Genomic DNA, 14122 nt, shown 5'->3' on the forward strand with positions numbered 1-14122 from the left:
TGCATTGGGAGTGACTTAATGTTTTCTAAATTTAAAGCCCATGTTAGTAACTTATCTTGTGGAGGCGTTTCCCTGGGATGGAGTCAAACAAAAGGTGCTTTTAGGTTGTATTGTGAGGCTCCAGCGGTTTCTCTAGCGTAACCCATTCTAGGAATAGGATATCTCTGCCTCTACAGCTTTCAAATGGACTATACTTTAAAAATAAAACTATCTTTTTATTTCCCCAACTTGATCAAAGTGCAACAGTAAATCTCTGGAGGGAGCCTTTAACAGGACTAAAATATACCCCATTCACCAACACAAAATGTATGTTTTTCATAAGAAATTGCATTTCCTACACAAGGACGTAATGGAAGTAACCATAGTGACAATGCTATCTCACTGATGAAATTACCGTACCCACGTTTGGATTACAACAAAAGCTTACAGAATGGATGATAATTTGAAATACCTGATCTTTTGTTCTGGGTAAATTGGCATTGTGTTAGTGGGAACATGTAAACTGTTGTGTTCTGCATTGAACAAAAGAAAAAAAAGACCTCCACCTCATCAATTATTTAAATATATTAAAACGCTGCATGATATATAATTACACAAGAAATCTGGAGGTTGTGATTCATTTTGCTTTTGTTTGGTTTCCATTTGAACATCCGACTCATGTTCCTTTGCTGTTTGGGACTAATGTTTGCCTGCCTTTTCCCTTGTTGTTGGGGGGGGGGGGGGTTTAGCATTCTTGGCCACATCCCTGTCTGATATACTCAATCGACATGAAACAGTTCTCTGTGTTGACCGAACAGCTTGCTCAATTTCTTTGCTTGACATCTGAGTCTTCATGCTCGCGTCTACGTCTGTGTTTGTTTTGGAGCTCTCTCCTGATCTTGTGTCAGTCTCTGCTGTTTATAAGGAGATGCTCATTTGGATAGCACATAGAGGACAATACTGTGGCTGTCGCTCTGATAGCTATCCAAATCCTTGATCTCTCTCCCTATAAACATCATTACCACACACTGACAACATACACGTTCACAACAGGCACACACACACCCACAAGCTGCTCATCCAAATCGGCGCTAACAGATTAGCAGTGATTATAAACAAACATGGAGGATTAATCCTGTGTGCTCTCAGTCTACTTTTCCACTGAGCTAGCCAGGGTAATTACCAAGTGCTAGATTGTTAGTGTAATTGCACGCACACACACACACAAACACAAACACACACACACACACACACACACACACACACACTAGCTGCCTTGCTTCACTACTTAGTGATATCAGCTTCGTGCTCATTTTGTAAGAAAGTTAGGAAGGAGATATCTTTTGCAAAGAAACCACAAGACAGCTGAAGTGAGCGTAGTAGAGACGGCGTTGCACAACTTGGCATATTCAAAACTCAAGGGATTGTTCTTGGTAGCTGTTGGATGGAAACGTGGAATCATGACAACAAAGGACACCTCGACATTCGCCAAGGAGATCTATTGAATTAGAATTGAGTCGATAGCAGGGTGGGAACTGACTATTGGATTGTGTGACCACGGCGTGTGTGATCCTGTTTAATTGTATTTTATATATATATATATATATACAGTATATATATACAGTATATATATATTACTACTCCCTAAGACCGCGTCTCTTTCTGATTCCCGTGGGATTCAACCTTCGGTTTCCCAGTCAGTGTTATCAGCAGACAGAGGCAGAACAGGACTCTAACATACTGTAAGTTTGTGAATCTACATACACAACACAGTGTGTTTTTAAGGACATCTGCCAAATGGGACAATATGTATAACTACCTTCATCAGGATGTCATTCGGTCTCTCTTTACAGCCCGGCAAGCTGGGAGATCCACAATGTGAACTCTGTTTATTGCAATACAACTTTGAAGGGACGGATACTCTCTGTGAATCCATCTTTTAGATTCTAGGAAGAGGAAGAGCTTTTTTACCGCAGTTTTAAGGGCCTAATATGATACATGGCTCAGCCATATTAGACGGTTTGAAAACCAGCCAGGTGTGCAGCTTCTTCTGTTGGTCATGTCACCACTTCTCATTGAAATATTGCTTTATTATTTGGTCCCAGTGTTGTATTTTTCACTTGCTCCTGCTCTCCTAATTTCAACAATATATTACATTGTTCTGCCTCCAGCGTGACAGTGTTGTATAGCCTCTGGGTGTACGACCTGTCGTAGCCAAAGGTGGTAGTGAGGCTGCTCTACTATAATGTTTTCCTTCGTAGTAAGTTTTAAATGTTTAACAATACATTTCACCGATTTGTGTTTCAAACTGTACTGGACAGGTGATTTGTCAGCAGCAGACAGTTTTGTGCTTTTGTGCTTCAGCCTTGGTCACCCATCATAATGAATGTTGGACATGACTAATGTTCATCTTTTGCACAATCCCACTTTGCTTTTGTGTATCGGGGTGTGTCCGCCAGTGGGTCTAATCCTTCACCCACTGTCTTCTCTCACAGGTCGAGGCCATCCTGGTTAACATCTTCGGTGGGATAGTCAACTGTGCCATCATCGCCAACGGCATCACCAAGGCCTGTCGAGAGCTGGAGCTGAAGGTGCCCCTGGTGGTCAGGCTTGAAGGTAGGAGAGCTTCCAGTGGTTTAGCCTGACACAACACAACACGCATCATCCCCCTCACAAACATGGACCACTCAGCGCCATCTAGCCTCCATGGAAAGGACTTGGCCTTGATTAGGATGTGATGATGCCGGATAATGACACTGGCTTCAAAGCTACAATTTAAAACCAAGTTCACACCTCCAGCACTTGTCACGTCACCGGCGTCACGTTCATGGCCACCACGTGGTTTTAGCAGTCTTTACAATTATAAACACCCATTTTGGTGACGCACACACACACTCACACACACACACACACACAGGTGAGTTAAGAGGTTAGACCAGCTACACGTGAGCAGTGCAGCTACACGTGAGCTGCCGAGGCTCGTACACATTCGGTGGCCACACACAGCGTTGCTGCAGCGGCTGTGCTCCACCGGATCTCTAGATGAGGTGCTGCTCCGAGTCCATGTGTCTTTTGTACAGAACTGGTCCACCAACATCTATGCTTGAACTCTTTCTTCTTGTGGGTATGTTCATGTAAACGGTTGTCGGCTTTCTTCAAAGATATATATATATTTTTTTTTGTGTAACATAATTCCCATTATGGACATGGAGATAAGATGTAAAAAAAAAAATTGAAATAATAAAGTAACAGCATTGTGATATATGACAAAAAAAATCTAAATAATTTTTATTGCTGAGATTTAGTAGCTTAACAATACAGTTTACTCACAACTCAAAACAACAGCACGGCTGTTACTATTTACTCCATTATCACATATATGTTTGTAATTTTATCACATTTAACGTATGGGCCAGGCTACTCCCAAAACACATGTAACATTGGGTCTATGCCTCCATAATAGTTATTACTGTACTGTGTGTGTATATACAAACACTCACAAATGACTGATTATGTAGCCAGTTATAACTCATTTTAATTACCATTTTGAAGTGACAAATGTATATGTTATCACTTTGAAGTGTAATCAGTAAACAGGACAAGTGCTGCAGCTCTTTCCCACCTTGGTTTAAAATTTGGAGCCATTGTGTTATTACCGCGGGACTCTCTGGGGCCGATCCATCCTCACGGTGGCCCAGGAAGGACAGCGGTGCATTTCTCATACATGTCACATTGTCCTGCACTCGTCATTAGCGCCGGCCAGAACAGTAGCAGGGATGGCAGTGATTGGCTGACCTTTCACCTGTAAATGCTAATGAAACCTGTTCACTTTGTTTCTGTGTGTGTGTGTGTGTGTGTGTGTGTGTGTGTGTGTGTGTGTGTGTGTGTGTGTGTGAAGGCAGCGTTGACTCCCGGAGGCACAAGGCCAGTTGGTGGTTAGCTTAATTGTCAAGAACCTGCTGAGTGGTGTGTCCAGAGCAGAGGTGTGTGTGTGTGTGTGTGTGTGTGTGTGTGTGTGTGTGAGAGCCCTCAGCACTTCATACTGTATGTCCTCACACATTCTGCTAATATAGTTTGTAGGTCAGGGCGCGTTTCTAGAACCCAACTGAGTCACTACAGTGAGCTACTATAGACGAGGCTGTTCAGCCTGTAAGTGGGAAGTGGGAACACTTTATTACACATGAAGGATTTGCTTTCAATCAAACGAGGCCTGTTGACACGTACACACCCAGAGAAATACATTTAGCGATGTCCATTTGAGCATTTGTGATATTGTTTTAACTATTTCCCCATAAAAAAAACACTTTGATTAATTTTTGTCTGAAATAACTTTGCACCTGAGCCAAAGCAACACACCGAGTAAACGACTCCTGAAGTGTGTCGCCACAGAAGCGCCACAGTTTGGCAAGAATCGAAACGGACCGCTCAATTAGTCACCACACATTTCTCCTACTACCATGTAATTCAACCAGACTGGTAAACAGTCCAGAAGGTCACTGCTGGCGCTCGGTTCAACCACGTTTCCCTGGTCCGGGCCTAATCCAAGCTTTAGCTGTGGGTCATTACATCCTGGGCCGCAGTCTTGTGGAGAAGATTGGTTCAGAATCAATCAGCTCAGCTTGCTCGGGCCGACCGCCGGGCAGTGAGAGCGGCCCAGCACACTTCAACGGGATCAGAATGGATTAACTGGCACACTTTTAATTGGGATGGCTCTTTTAAAAGGGCCTGGGTTGATTACATTGGTGGAGAGTTATGTTATTCCCATATGTGGAGGAGAAGGGCCATGTTGTCTAGATGCTGATAGGGTGGAATTAGTTGACGGAGTTGCTTAGAGTGTGGGCTGATTGAGGGTCCAACTGAAAACACACACAGATTGTGGGCTACAGTATTAGCACTTATATTCATACTTTGCTAATGCAACAGTTTCAACAAAGGACATATAGACACATTGGTATACACACACACACACACACACACACACACATTTAAAGTATTCATAAGAAGAGAAGCATGAGGAAGTCCTGCACTGCCCCCTTTGGCCACAGTGTGAACATGGACATATTACTCTGCGAGGATGCAGTCTGTCGCTATGGAAAAGAGCTCTCCTTGAATAGCCTTCAGGGTCCAGGGAAAGAAAGGTGGCTGCATTCGCTTGACTCTGTTCCCTGGCCTATTGATTTACCCAGCCGTTCCCCAACCGTCTCTCAAACACTGTCGGCTGTTTTCTCCTTAAATCGAGATCTGGCTATATTTCTCCCACTTAATTAAAAAGAGACCCAAGGTCCGATAGTAAGTCTGTGATGGTCCTTTTAGTCCCGATGGCGTCATCATAACTTAAATAGCCATCTGCTGCAGCTTTACACACAAAAATAGGTATGAAGTAAACACCGATCTGACCAGGTGTTCCTTTTCAATCTATACGTTAGATAGATAAATATTAAACAACTGCTAATTGTATTTTACTAACATACACTGTGCATTTTATTCTTCCTCTTGGTATCCACAAGAACTGAATACATCACGAGAATGAATGCTATTAAATCTATGATACTTAGCTCTAATGTTTGTGTCTCTGAAAACAAGAGTCTAGACAACATGAGAACCATGAGAAGTTAGATTAATGAGTGGCGAGCACATCAAAGGGAAACGTCTTCACCGACCATCTCGCTCTGCGTTCAAACGAGAAGCATTTGATGTTTGACACCCGGGATGGAGGACAGAAGAGCAGGCCTCATCTATTTTTGGCTGGAGGGAAAAACTCACTCTTTAGCACTGATTATAATGAGAATTAATAATCAAAGTACGATGAAAGAAAATGTTTTTGCACCAGTTATTTAAGGTAACTGGGAAAGACGCTGAGCACTGGTATTTTCTGTCATACTCCCTGTGACATACATTCTGTAAGAAGCTAGAGTGTCTCTGTTCCTAAATATTCAGCCAGATTATAGATAAATACTGAAAATCAAATGGCCAGAAATGGCCAGAAAGCCTCGGTTTCAGATACAGGAGAGTTCTTGTGTTTCACATAGCTTTTAGTAGCTGTTGAACAAAATCCAACAAATAAAATGTCTCAGCTAGTTTAAATTGTCCAAAAAACACACCAACCCCAAATTACTTTGTCTACATTTCTGATCTTAAATATAAATCTATACCTTTATACCTATACCTTTAAGAAAACCTGTCTTTCACACATCACAGTAGGAGAACTGGAGAAGCACAGGTGTAAATAATAAGATGAATGAAGGTAGAATTATTGCTGGTTATCACACCGTCATGGTTTACCGGGACACTGGAATAACCCGTTGTTAATGTTGTTAGTAACACCTGGGCTTTTCCTGCCATGACGAGTCAAAACGTCTGCCGTGAAAAAGGCTGAATGTGAACACTAAAGAGAGGAGACATAGTCAGTAAAATGTCGCAATATTAAGCTAAAATATTAGCAACCACTAGCCATACCACAGCAAGTAGCATGCTTATTACATATGTAAAATTCTATAAAAAGTTAGTCTCACTTTATTGAAAACAAAGTTCAGAGCAAAGGTATTGACTTTAGGAACTTTTTTAGAAGTTATTTTCTCATCTTTAGCTTCTAAAGGAAAGACACTCTGTGATACACAAGGACTCATAAGAAACCGGGTATCTTTGTAGGCCTCAGACCATCGCAGAGTCTCCTCCTCCTCATCGGACCACAGCTTCACTGCACTCAGCTTGTTGGACAGTCAGACACACATTTAGGAACTGCAGCATCAACAGGACGTCTCCAGAGCCTCCGGCATCGCCCCAAGCCTTATCGTCCTGTTGAAGTACGCTGGCCTGTAATTGACTCACACGTTAAAGTGACATTTTCCACAATAGTTAAGTAAGCTTGCTGATTAGTCAGCGATCTGATAGAAGTGTGTTATGTGAAGTGGCAATACATCACAGGTAAAAGCACTGAGCGCAGCCTGGGGTTTTGTTGTTGTGGCTTAAACCGAGTGTAAAGACTTGGAGCCGAGCTGCCTTGTGAGGCTGGTCAGCTGATCCACCGTCCAGAGTGGGGATGTCATTTCCAACACATGTTTGTTTTTCTGGGCTTTCTTTTATGTGCATTAATGTTGTTCCACTTGTTTTATGTGTCTGTGTGTGTGTATAAACACTATGTGTGTATTTCTATGGTATACTGTAGTTGTCTGTGTCAGTGTCTGTATGTTTGAACACCGTCCAAGTGTTGTAATGTTATATTGCACCATATGTTTGAAAACAGTTCACTCAAATCTCTCGTAGGTAACAGTCATTGGCAGAGATGAAAAACCCCATGAAACCCTGGAGACTGTGTGTGTTGTGCTATGGGACAGAAAAAATAGGTGGTTGCCTCTTTCTACAGTTGGTATCCCTTTTTAAAAATAAAAGTATTTAATGGTTTGAATATATTTTGCTACTGTGTGTGTGTGTGTGTGTGTGTGTGTGTGTGTGTGTGTGTGTGTGTGTGTGTGTGTGTGTGTGTGTGTGTGTGTGTGTGTGTGTGTGTGTGTGTGTGTGTGTGTGTCGGGGTCCAGGACATGAGTAGGTCTCTGGCAGCACCTAGTGGCTGCAGGTGAACACACATTCATATACTAAGCATACTATGTGTACACACACACACACACACACACACACACACACACACACACACCAAGTGGTGCTGTATCCAGCTGGGCTCTGTCCTTGCCTCTGCTGCTGTGAGCTATCAGTGCTCCCTACTGCTCACAGTGGTACTGCAGCCAGCTATGTAACACACACACACACACACACACAAACACACACCTCAGCAGAGAAAGGGCCACATGTCTCTCTTTCTCACCCCCACAGATGTGACTCCCCACTCACACATTACATGGATAACACAGGTATCACAGATGCAGAGCCTTAACAATGCCTCACACACACTATTGCTTCTCATGAATATTTATGGCCACAAAAATAGCAGAAGTGCACGCGTTTTAGTGCTATATACCCGTTCCATAGGCATATTTGTCTTTTCAGAGTATCTCTTGCATTATGTATTTGCTGTGGCCACATATGGCTGCTTCTTTTGGAGTTTTACCTCCGGTTGTTTCAACTTTGTTGTGCTGCAGACTTCGTTCTAATCATCTGGCAGATAAGCCTGTATGATAATATGACTCCGTCAATCCCAATGGAGGTCATGAGTCAGCCTATTGACTGTAAAGCATACAGTTACAGTGCGAGTATGAGCGACAGCATCCAGACTAGAGGGAGAATATTCTATACTACAGTATTTGATGAGAAAATGACTGGGGGAAACCTAATCCTTTGTTTGTGAGCCAGGGCATGGCCTCTTCCTGCTCTTATTCTAATTAATTACACTGCAGAATTGATTGTTTAGAGTGTGAGTCTGCAAAAAAAATGTGTTTGGAATGACTTATTATCTGGCTGGACAAAAGAGATGAAATGTTAGGCGTTAAGTGGCAGTGGTAATAGAATTCCTCATGAAAGGTCTATTGATCAGAGCGGCCGGGCCTCCGGAGAATTCACATATCATCCAGTCTTAATTACACGCCAGCCAGGAGAGCTAAGGTCAACCTGTAAGCGTCTGAGCATTCACACACACACACACACACACACACACACACACACACTCACACGCAGCTCCACGTCACTGATTTGTCCAGAGTGGACACAGAGATAGACACAAATGCATACAAGGGACAGTTATTTTCACCTCTGACATCATTAATAACACACAGTTAATGTATGTGAGGCTGCAGCTAATTCTAATTTTCATTATAGATTCATCTGCAGATTATTTTCTCTATCAACTCTGTTTGGTCAATAAAATGTCAAATGAAAGACTCAAGACTCATCTGTTCAGACTCCCCCCCCCCCCCCCCCCACACACACACACACACACACACACACGCACACACAATGTAAATGTAAATGTTTTGTCAGACCATCAGTCCAAAACTTAAAGAGATTCAGTTTACTATCATAGAAGACAAATACTCCTGTTTGACAAACTGAAGTCAAGTTTTGTCTTTTTCACTTGATTGAATGACTTAAACCATCAGCTGGTCATCAACGTTAGTATAAATGTTTTTGTCGATGGAGTTAATGTTGCACCTGTAAATATTTAGGCATCTGTAAATGAGGAGCTAACTCCACAGTAAAGGACAACCCAGTGATCACTTGAAATAAAATGAATTAATTAATTAATTAAAAAGCAACTTTAATATTAGTATATATTATATTATAATATAATAAATGTGACCATTTATTTTTCTAGTCAGGAAATAAGTAAATAAGAAGTAAAATAACGATTAGGAATAAATATAGAAAAAATAATGTGTGGGGATTCAAAGAGCAGACAGAGAGGAGAATAGCTGATACCAGATCAAACAGATTCTGTAAATGGCCTTTTCTTTGTCTTCATGTGTGAAATCACTAAATGCCACATAAACAGCTGGCTTTTGTTGTTATAGCAGCATGGGCGATCCCGCTCCATTTGACCTTTTGCTCTAACCCTCCCCCCCTCCCTCCCTCCGTGTCCTTCCGTCCACCGCGGCGCCCCCTGTTCCGTGTTGTGACAGGCTTGTCAGGCTTGTGTTTGGCTGTGCAGTGTGCAGCGCTGGGAGGCAGCCAGTTCTCTGTGTTAGAGGCTGGGGGGGCTGCGGAGAGCGTCTCCGGGTGTCTCTTCCTCTCTGTGTCTGGTTGGTTGGGAGTCTACCGGGGCACGAACGCCACCGTGTCACCCGGCACCTGCTCCCCCTGACCTCGCCGCGGCCAGGGGAGCACACTTACACATATCGCCCTCTCGCCTCCCCGGCAGTGTTCACACACGGAGCTGCCGCCGCTCAGCCAGAACTCCATCCATCTGTCATCATGTGCATTGATTCCTCCAAAGGAGCTCTTTGTCTTTCACACAGTGTGGTTTTTACATCAGTGCAGATGTCTCATCAGGTTCACCTTGTTAGGCCATCTTTTTTTTTTTTTTGGCGTGTTTGTTCTAACTGTTGACCTGTGTCTTCCAGGCACCAACGTCCACGAGGCCAAGAGGATTCTGACGGAGAGCGGCCTGCCAATCATGGCGGCAGAAAACCTGGAAGACGCTGCCAAGAAAGCAGTGGCCGCCATCAAGAAATAGACAACTCTCTGTGTAAACTCTCACTCTCTGTCCACCGCCACAGACATTCACACGCCGTCACCGTCAGCCTTTTCTTCACACATGCAGACCTCCAGGACTTCAAGCCATTACTCTACTTTACTTTTTGTTCACTAGCTTCCCAATAAGGATTTCATTGCCAAATCAGTTTCTGTATCACAGAGTTTGATGTGCTGTTCCAGCTCGTTACAGAATTTAAATGTTGCCTGTGCAGTTAAAATGAGCAGCGTTTAACTTCTTTAAAATCTCTATTAAATGCATATTAATTGCTATAAATCTTTCCGTAACTCCCAGGTCCTGAACATTTAGTCCTGGAATCTCACTTTTTGCATTCCTTTTTTCCAAGTCCAAAGACGTGGCTTTCTCTCTGCATATTAGCGTTTGTGTGGATTCATAGTTCACAGAGATTTTCAGCTACATCAGCTTAAGGTCCTGTAAAGGTACGGTTCTAACTAAAAACAGCCCATTCCTGTGAAATCACTAAAATCATTCATCACTGCAGCGAGCCGTTAGCTTTGTAACAATCAGTCTGTTTATTTCCCCTCACTAATCCATCCAACGCCTCGTCAGTGTGTCAAACGAGGTGGACGAAGGACCAGAGCTGTGAATTTTGTACATCATGTTTTAATGCTGAAGTGCTCTATGGCAAACAGTGTGTTGACTGCTCAAATCTGTGCCCGTGTCATGAAGGCTGAAGGGTTTTGTAAACTATCTCGCAGTCTCTTTCAGAACCAGCAGTAGTTTCATACAGAAGTGTTGAGAAATAAAAATACAGTTTATTATGCTTTTTTTATAATCATGAATGTATATTGACAGGATACCTTGAAGACAGTGTAAAAACTGTATATAATTTGAGAGATTAAAAATAAATATTTCAAGACTACGGCCTCATTTATTTGTTCACTTCACATTTGAGTGTCCTGAGGGAAAAGACAGATGGAAAGACAGGAACATAGAAATCAAATCTACTGATTCTACTTTTACAGGAGAGCAGCACATTTATATCATGTCACTGGTGGGAAACTCTCTTTAGTACCTTTGAGCCCACATCGTTGACTACCTGAGCAAAGAAACACACCATCCAGCCTTAGATAACCTTTGATTATACATTATCTTCTTATTCCAAACAATTCAAGTCGTCTTTGCCAACATCACTACTGTTATGCCAAGTGTTTATCTTGTGAAAACGTAGCCATACAAGCATTTTAATCAAAGATAAATAGGGATGAAATTATACCGATTTCTACAACAGACAAAAGTCTTTCTGTTTATTATATTTATACATAGATTTGATTTGATCGTCAATCCTGCCTCGCTTTTTCAATCCGAGGATTTGGACACTTAAACTCCTCAAATCACACACCTTTCCGCCCTTTTAATGAAACTCAAGTGTACATCGTACCAAAAGAGACCTGAGAGGAGAGACGTCCTTCATGGGGACTCTGTGAGCAGAACAGAGAGACAGAGAGAGTTGACTGAGACCTATTCCTGTCAGACACACTGACTGTGTGATGGATTATCTGTCAGGCAATCTGAGAGGAAGCCCAGACACACACACACATGCGGGATCGACTGCCACCTCCATGAAAGACGCACACACACACACTTTTTCCCTCCTCCCGTTTGCACCAGGAGGTTTTGCTCTGACAGGGACTCTGAGGAAACTGAGTCTTTGTCTCAAACTGGAGCTCGCCCTTTAAACACTCGTAACAAAGTCTAGAGGACTCCAGGTGGGGCCCCTCTGGAAGTCGCTGGACATTCTCTTTCCCATATAGCTAGACGTGACATACTGTGTATTCACGAGCAACCTTGACACAGTAGAAAGGGACACTTGAGTGAAATTGTTGGCTAACTACGAGCATTCATTTCTTATTTATTAAACGTAAGTGTCCCTATCGCCAAAAGTCATCTCACGACACAAATCCGGAGGTGTGTGGCTCCGTTGCCGCACCGTGTCAGTGAGCCAAGCCGTAGAAATGGGCTGAAGGGTTCAATAATTGCCTTATTTCATGCTCTTCCCTCCGTGTGTCAGAAATATCGCTGCTGATGGATTGGACGAAGGAATTTAAGGCTTGTTAAAGCGGGCTTCTCAGGCCCTGATATTGTTTAATTCAGTGTCAAGCTGGAGGTCACAACGAAATGTGCACACTGATTTACTTGGCAAAATTAGTGCCGCTCCTTCATATAAATATAGATGAGGGGGGAAAGAAGCTTTGGAGGTCAACCTGAGGACTTCCATCATGTAGCCCGATGCTTTTAAGTCGGCTAATACCTCAGGGGGTGAGAGTGGAGGGTGTTGTTTTAATTGACCCTTTGAGCGGGCTGCTCCTTTAATTAAGCTGAATTATTATGCCCAGAAAGTTTTATTGTTCACCCTTAGTGGCTCACTTTATTTATCTCTGTAAAAGTCCATTTTTTGTCTCAAAACATGTCTTTTTCTCTTCTTTTAATGTGGCCCAGGTCTGATGTCCAAACGTTAATTGCCACTTTATGAAGCTGCCGTCAGTGTTTAAGCGTGTTGGGAGGGCCGGGGAAAAGCATTCTTTCAGACAAGCGGGTCAAGGCCGTCTCTCAGCAAGTATTGGATATTTATTGAGTCATTCGGAAGCAACAACTGTGAACGTATTAGCTCATAATAAAGCAATAGTGGTACGAATTGCCTCTGGCTATTGTAATTCATCTTTCAGGGACAAGGGGTTGCTCAATATTTACAATTTTCTGCCTGTGCATCTGTCAAGCAGGCAGCGAGGAGATAACGTGTGTGTGTGTGTGTGTGTGTGTGTGTGTGTGTGGGCATATTGATGTTTTCCTCCTGGTGTGAACATGTGTTTATGCAGAAGATCTTGAGGTAAAGGCGGTGAACATCTTCTCCCCCGAGGGATCAGCCGAAACACGGAAAAGTTTCTTGTTTGTTTGTTTTCTTGTCCGTCTTCACAGAAAAATGAAATGAGCGAGCACGTCCGGCCTCACCTCTCCTCAACCATTATTGTTTTACCACCGGCCTGAAATCGTAAAAAAGAAAAAACAATCAAAAATAAACAGTGGCTGGCAGGTTTTATGGGGGTGAAGCCAAACAGTGTGGGAGTGAGTAAAAACGTCAAGAGTGAAGGAGGAGTCGAGGCTGGCGTTGCCGTCGAGCTCTTCAGATTCGGCCTTCGCTGGCAGACGAGCAGAAAAATCCATTTCCTTCTCTCCAAACTGTTGTCAGTGTGTCTGTAATTGAAGGACTTGGAATCGATTTGAATTACCTTGGCTGTCTCGAGAAATTGAGTGAAGAGGAGGCAGAAGAAAAAAGTTGCAATAAGCAACATACCTCCCTTCGCTTCGCCACGACGACGTCTGGTTTTCTCCGAGCTTCTCCGGCTATCGATGCAGTCGTCAGGTCTCTTTCAGTTCCAAGTGTGAGCACGCGAGTTAAACACAGTCTAGGTTCATTTATGGGACGTTTCTATTACAGCTGCTCTGCCAAGCCGTTAGCCTTGCAGTGCTTTTCCTCTGTAACAGTAATTTTAGCTTTAATTTATGTTATTCTTTTCTTTTCTCTGTTCTTTTCCACATTGTTTGTCTCTCCCATCAAACCATCTCTCCATCACAAATCCTCCTTGATTCCATTTGCTCGATAAACCTTCTTCCCGCTATGTTGTTGTCTTGGTGAGCTGCCTGTGATCCTGTCCCGGCCTCAGCAGAGCTGCCTCCAGTCGAGGAAGAAGTCTTCTCCTGGATTGACAGTTGTTAAAAAGCTCATTTGGTGCGACCTCTGGAAGCCGACGCCCCCTAATTAAAACGGCAGCGACAGAACGCTGTTTCAAATCGCTTGATAATGAGGCTCCCGAGTTATCCTGCTGGAGCACTCGGCAGGTGTTCGGCTGACGCGCTCAGACGCCCCCCCTCCCACACACACACACACCACCACGATGCCACACTTTAATGCCGTCTGCTGTGTAAAAAATACAGCAGAGACGGCGTCCTCGGGGGCCGGTGGCACGGCGATGACATCATGGTGCG

At 43.3% G+C, this 14122-nt stretch overlaps 1 protein-coding gene across 1 annotated transcript in view; it reads left to right on the plus strand.

The window, feature by feature from the left end:
* suclg2 (succinate-CoA ligase GDP-forming subunit beta) overlaps positions 1-10998 on the plus strand; it is a gene marked incomplete at its 5' end in the record, with an annotated part of 83044 nt that extends 72046 nt beyond the window's left edge. The window contains 2 exons of the mRNA XM_084033077.1: positions 2475-2595; positions 9987-10998. Of these exons, the coding sequence (XP_083889203.1) occupies positions 2475-2595; positions 9987-10099 (234 nt within the window). The 3' untranslated portion in view covers positions 10100-10998. The remainder of the gene's footprint in view (positions 1-2474; positions 2596-9986) is intronic.
* Positions 10999-14122: the final 3124 nt, after the last annotated feature.

Source organism: Eutrigla gurnardus, assembly GCF_963514095.1.
Source record: "Eutrigla gurnardus genome assembly, chromosome: 2".
Taxonomy (NCBI): Eukaryota; Metazoa; Chordata; class Actinopteri; order Perciformes; family Triglidae; genus Eutrigla; species Eutrigla gurnardus.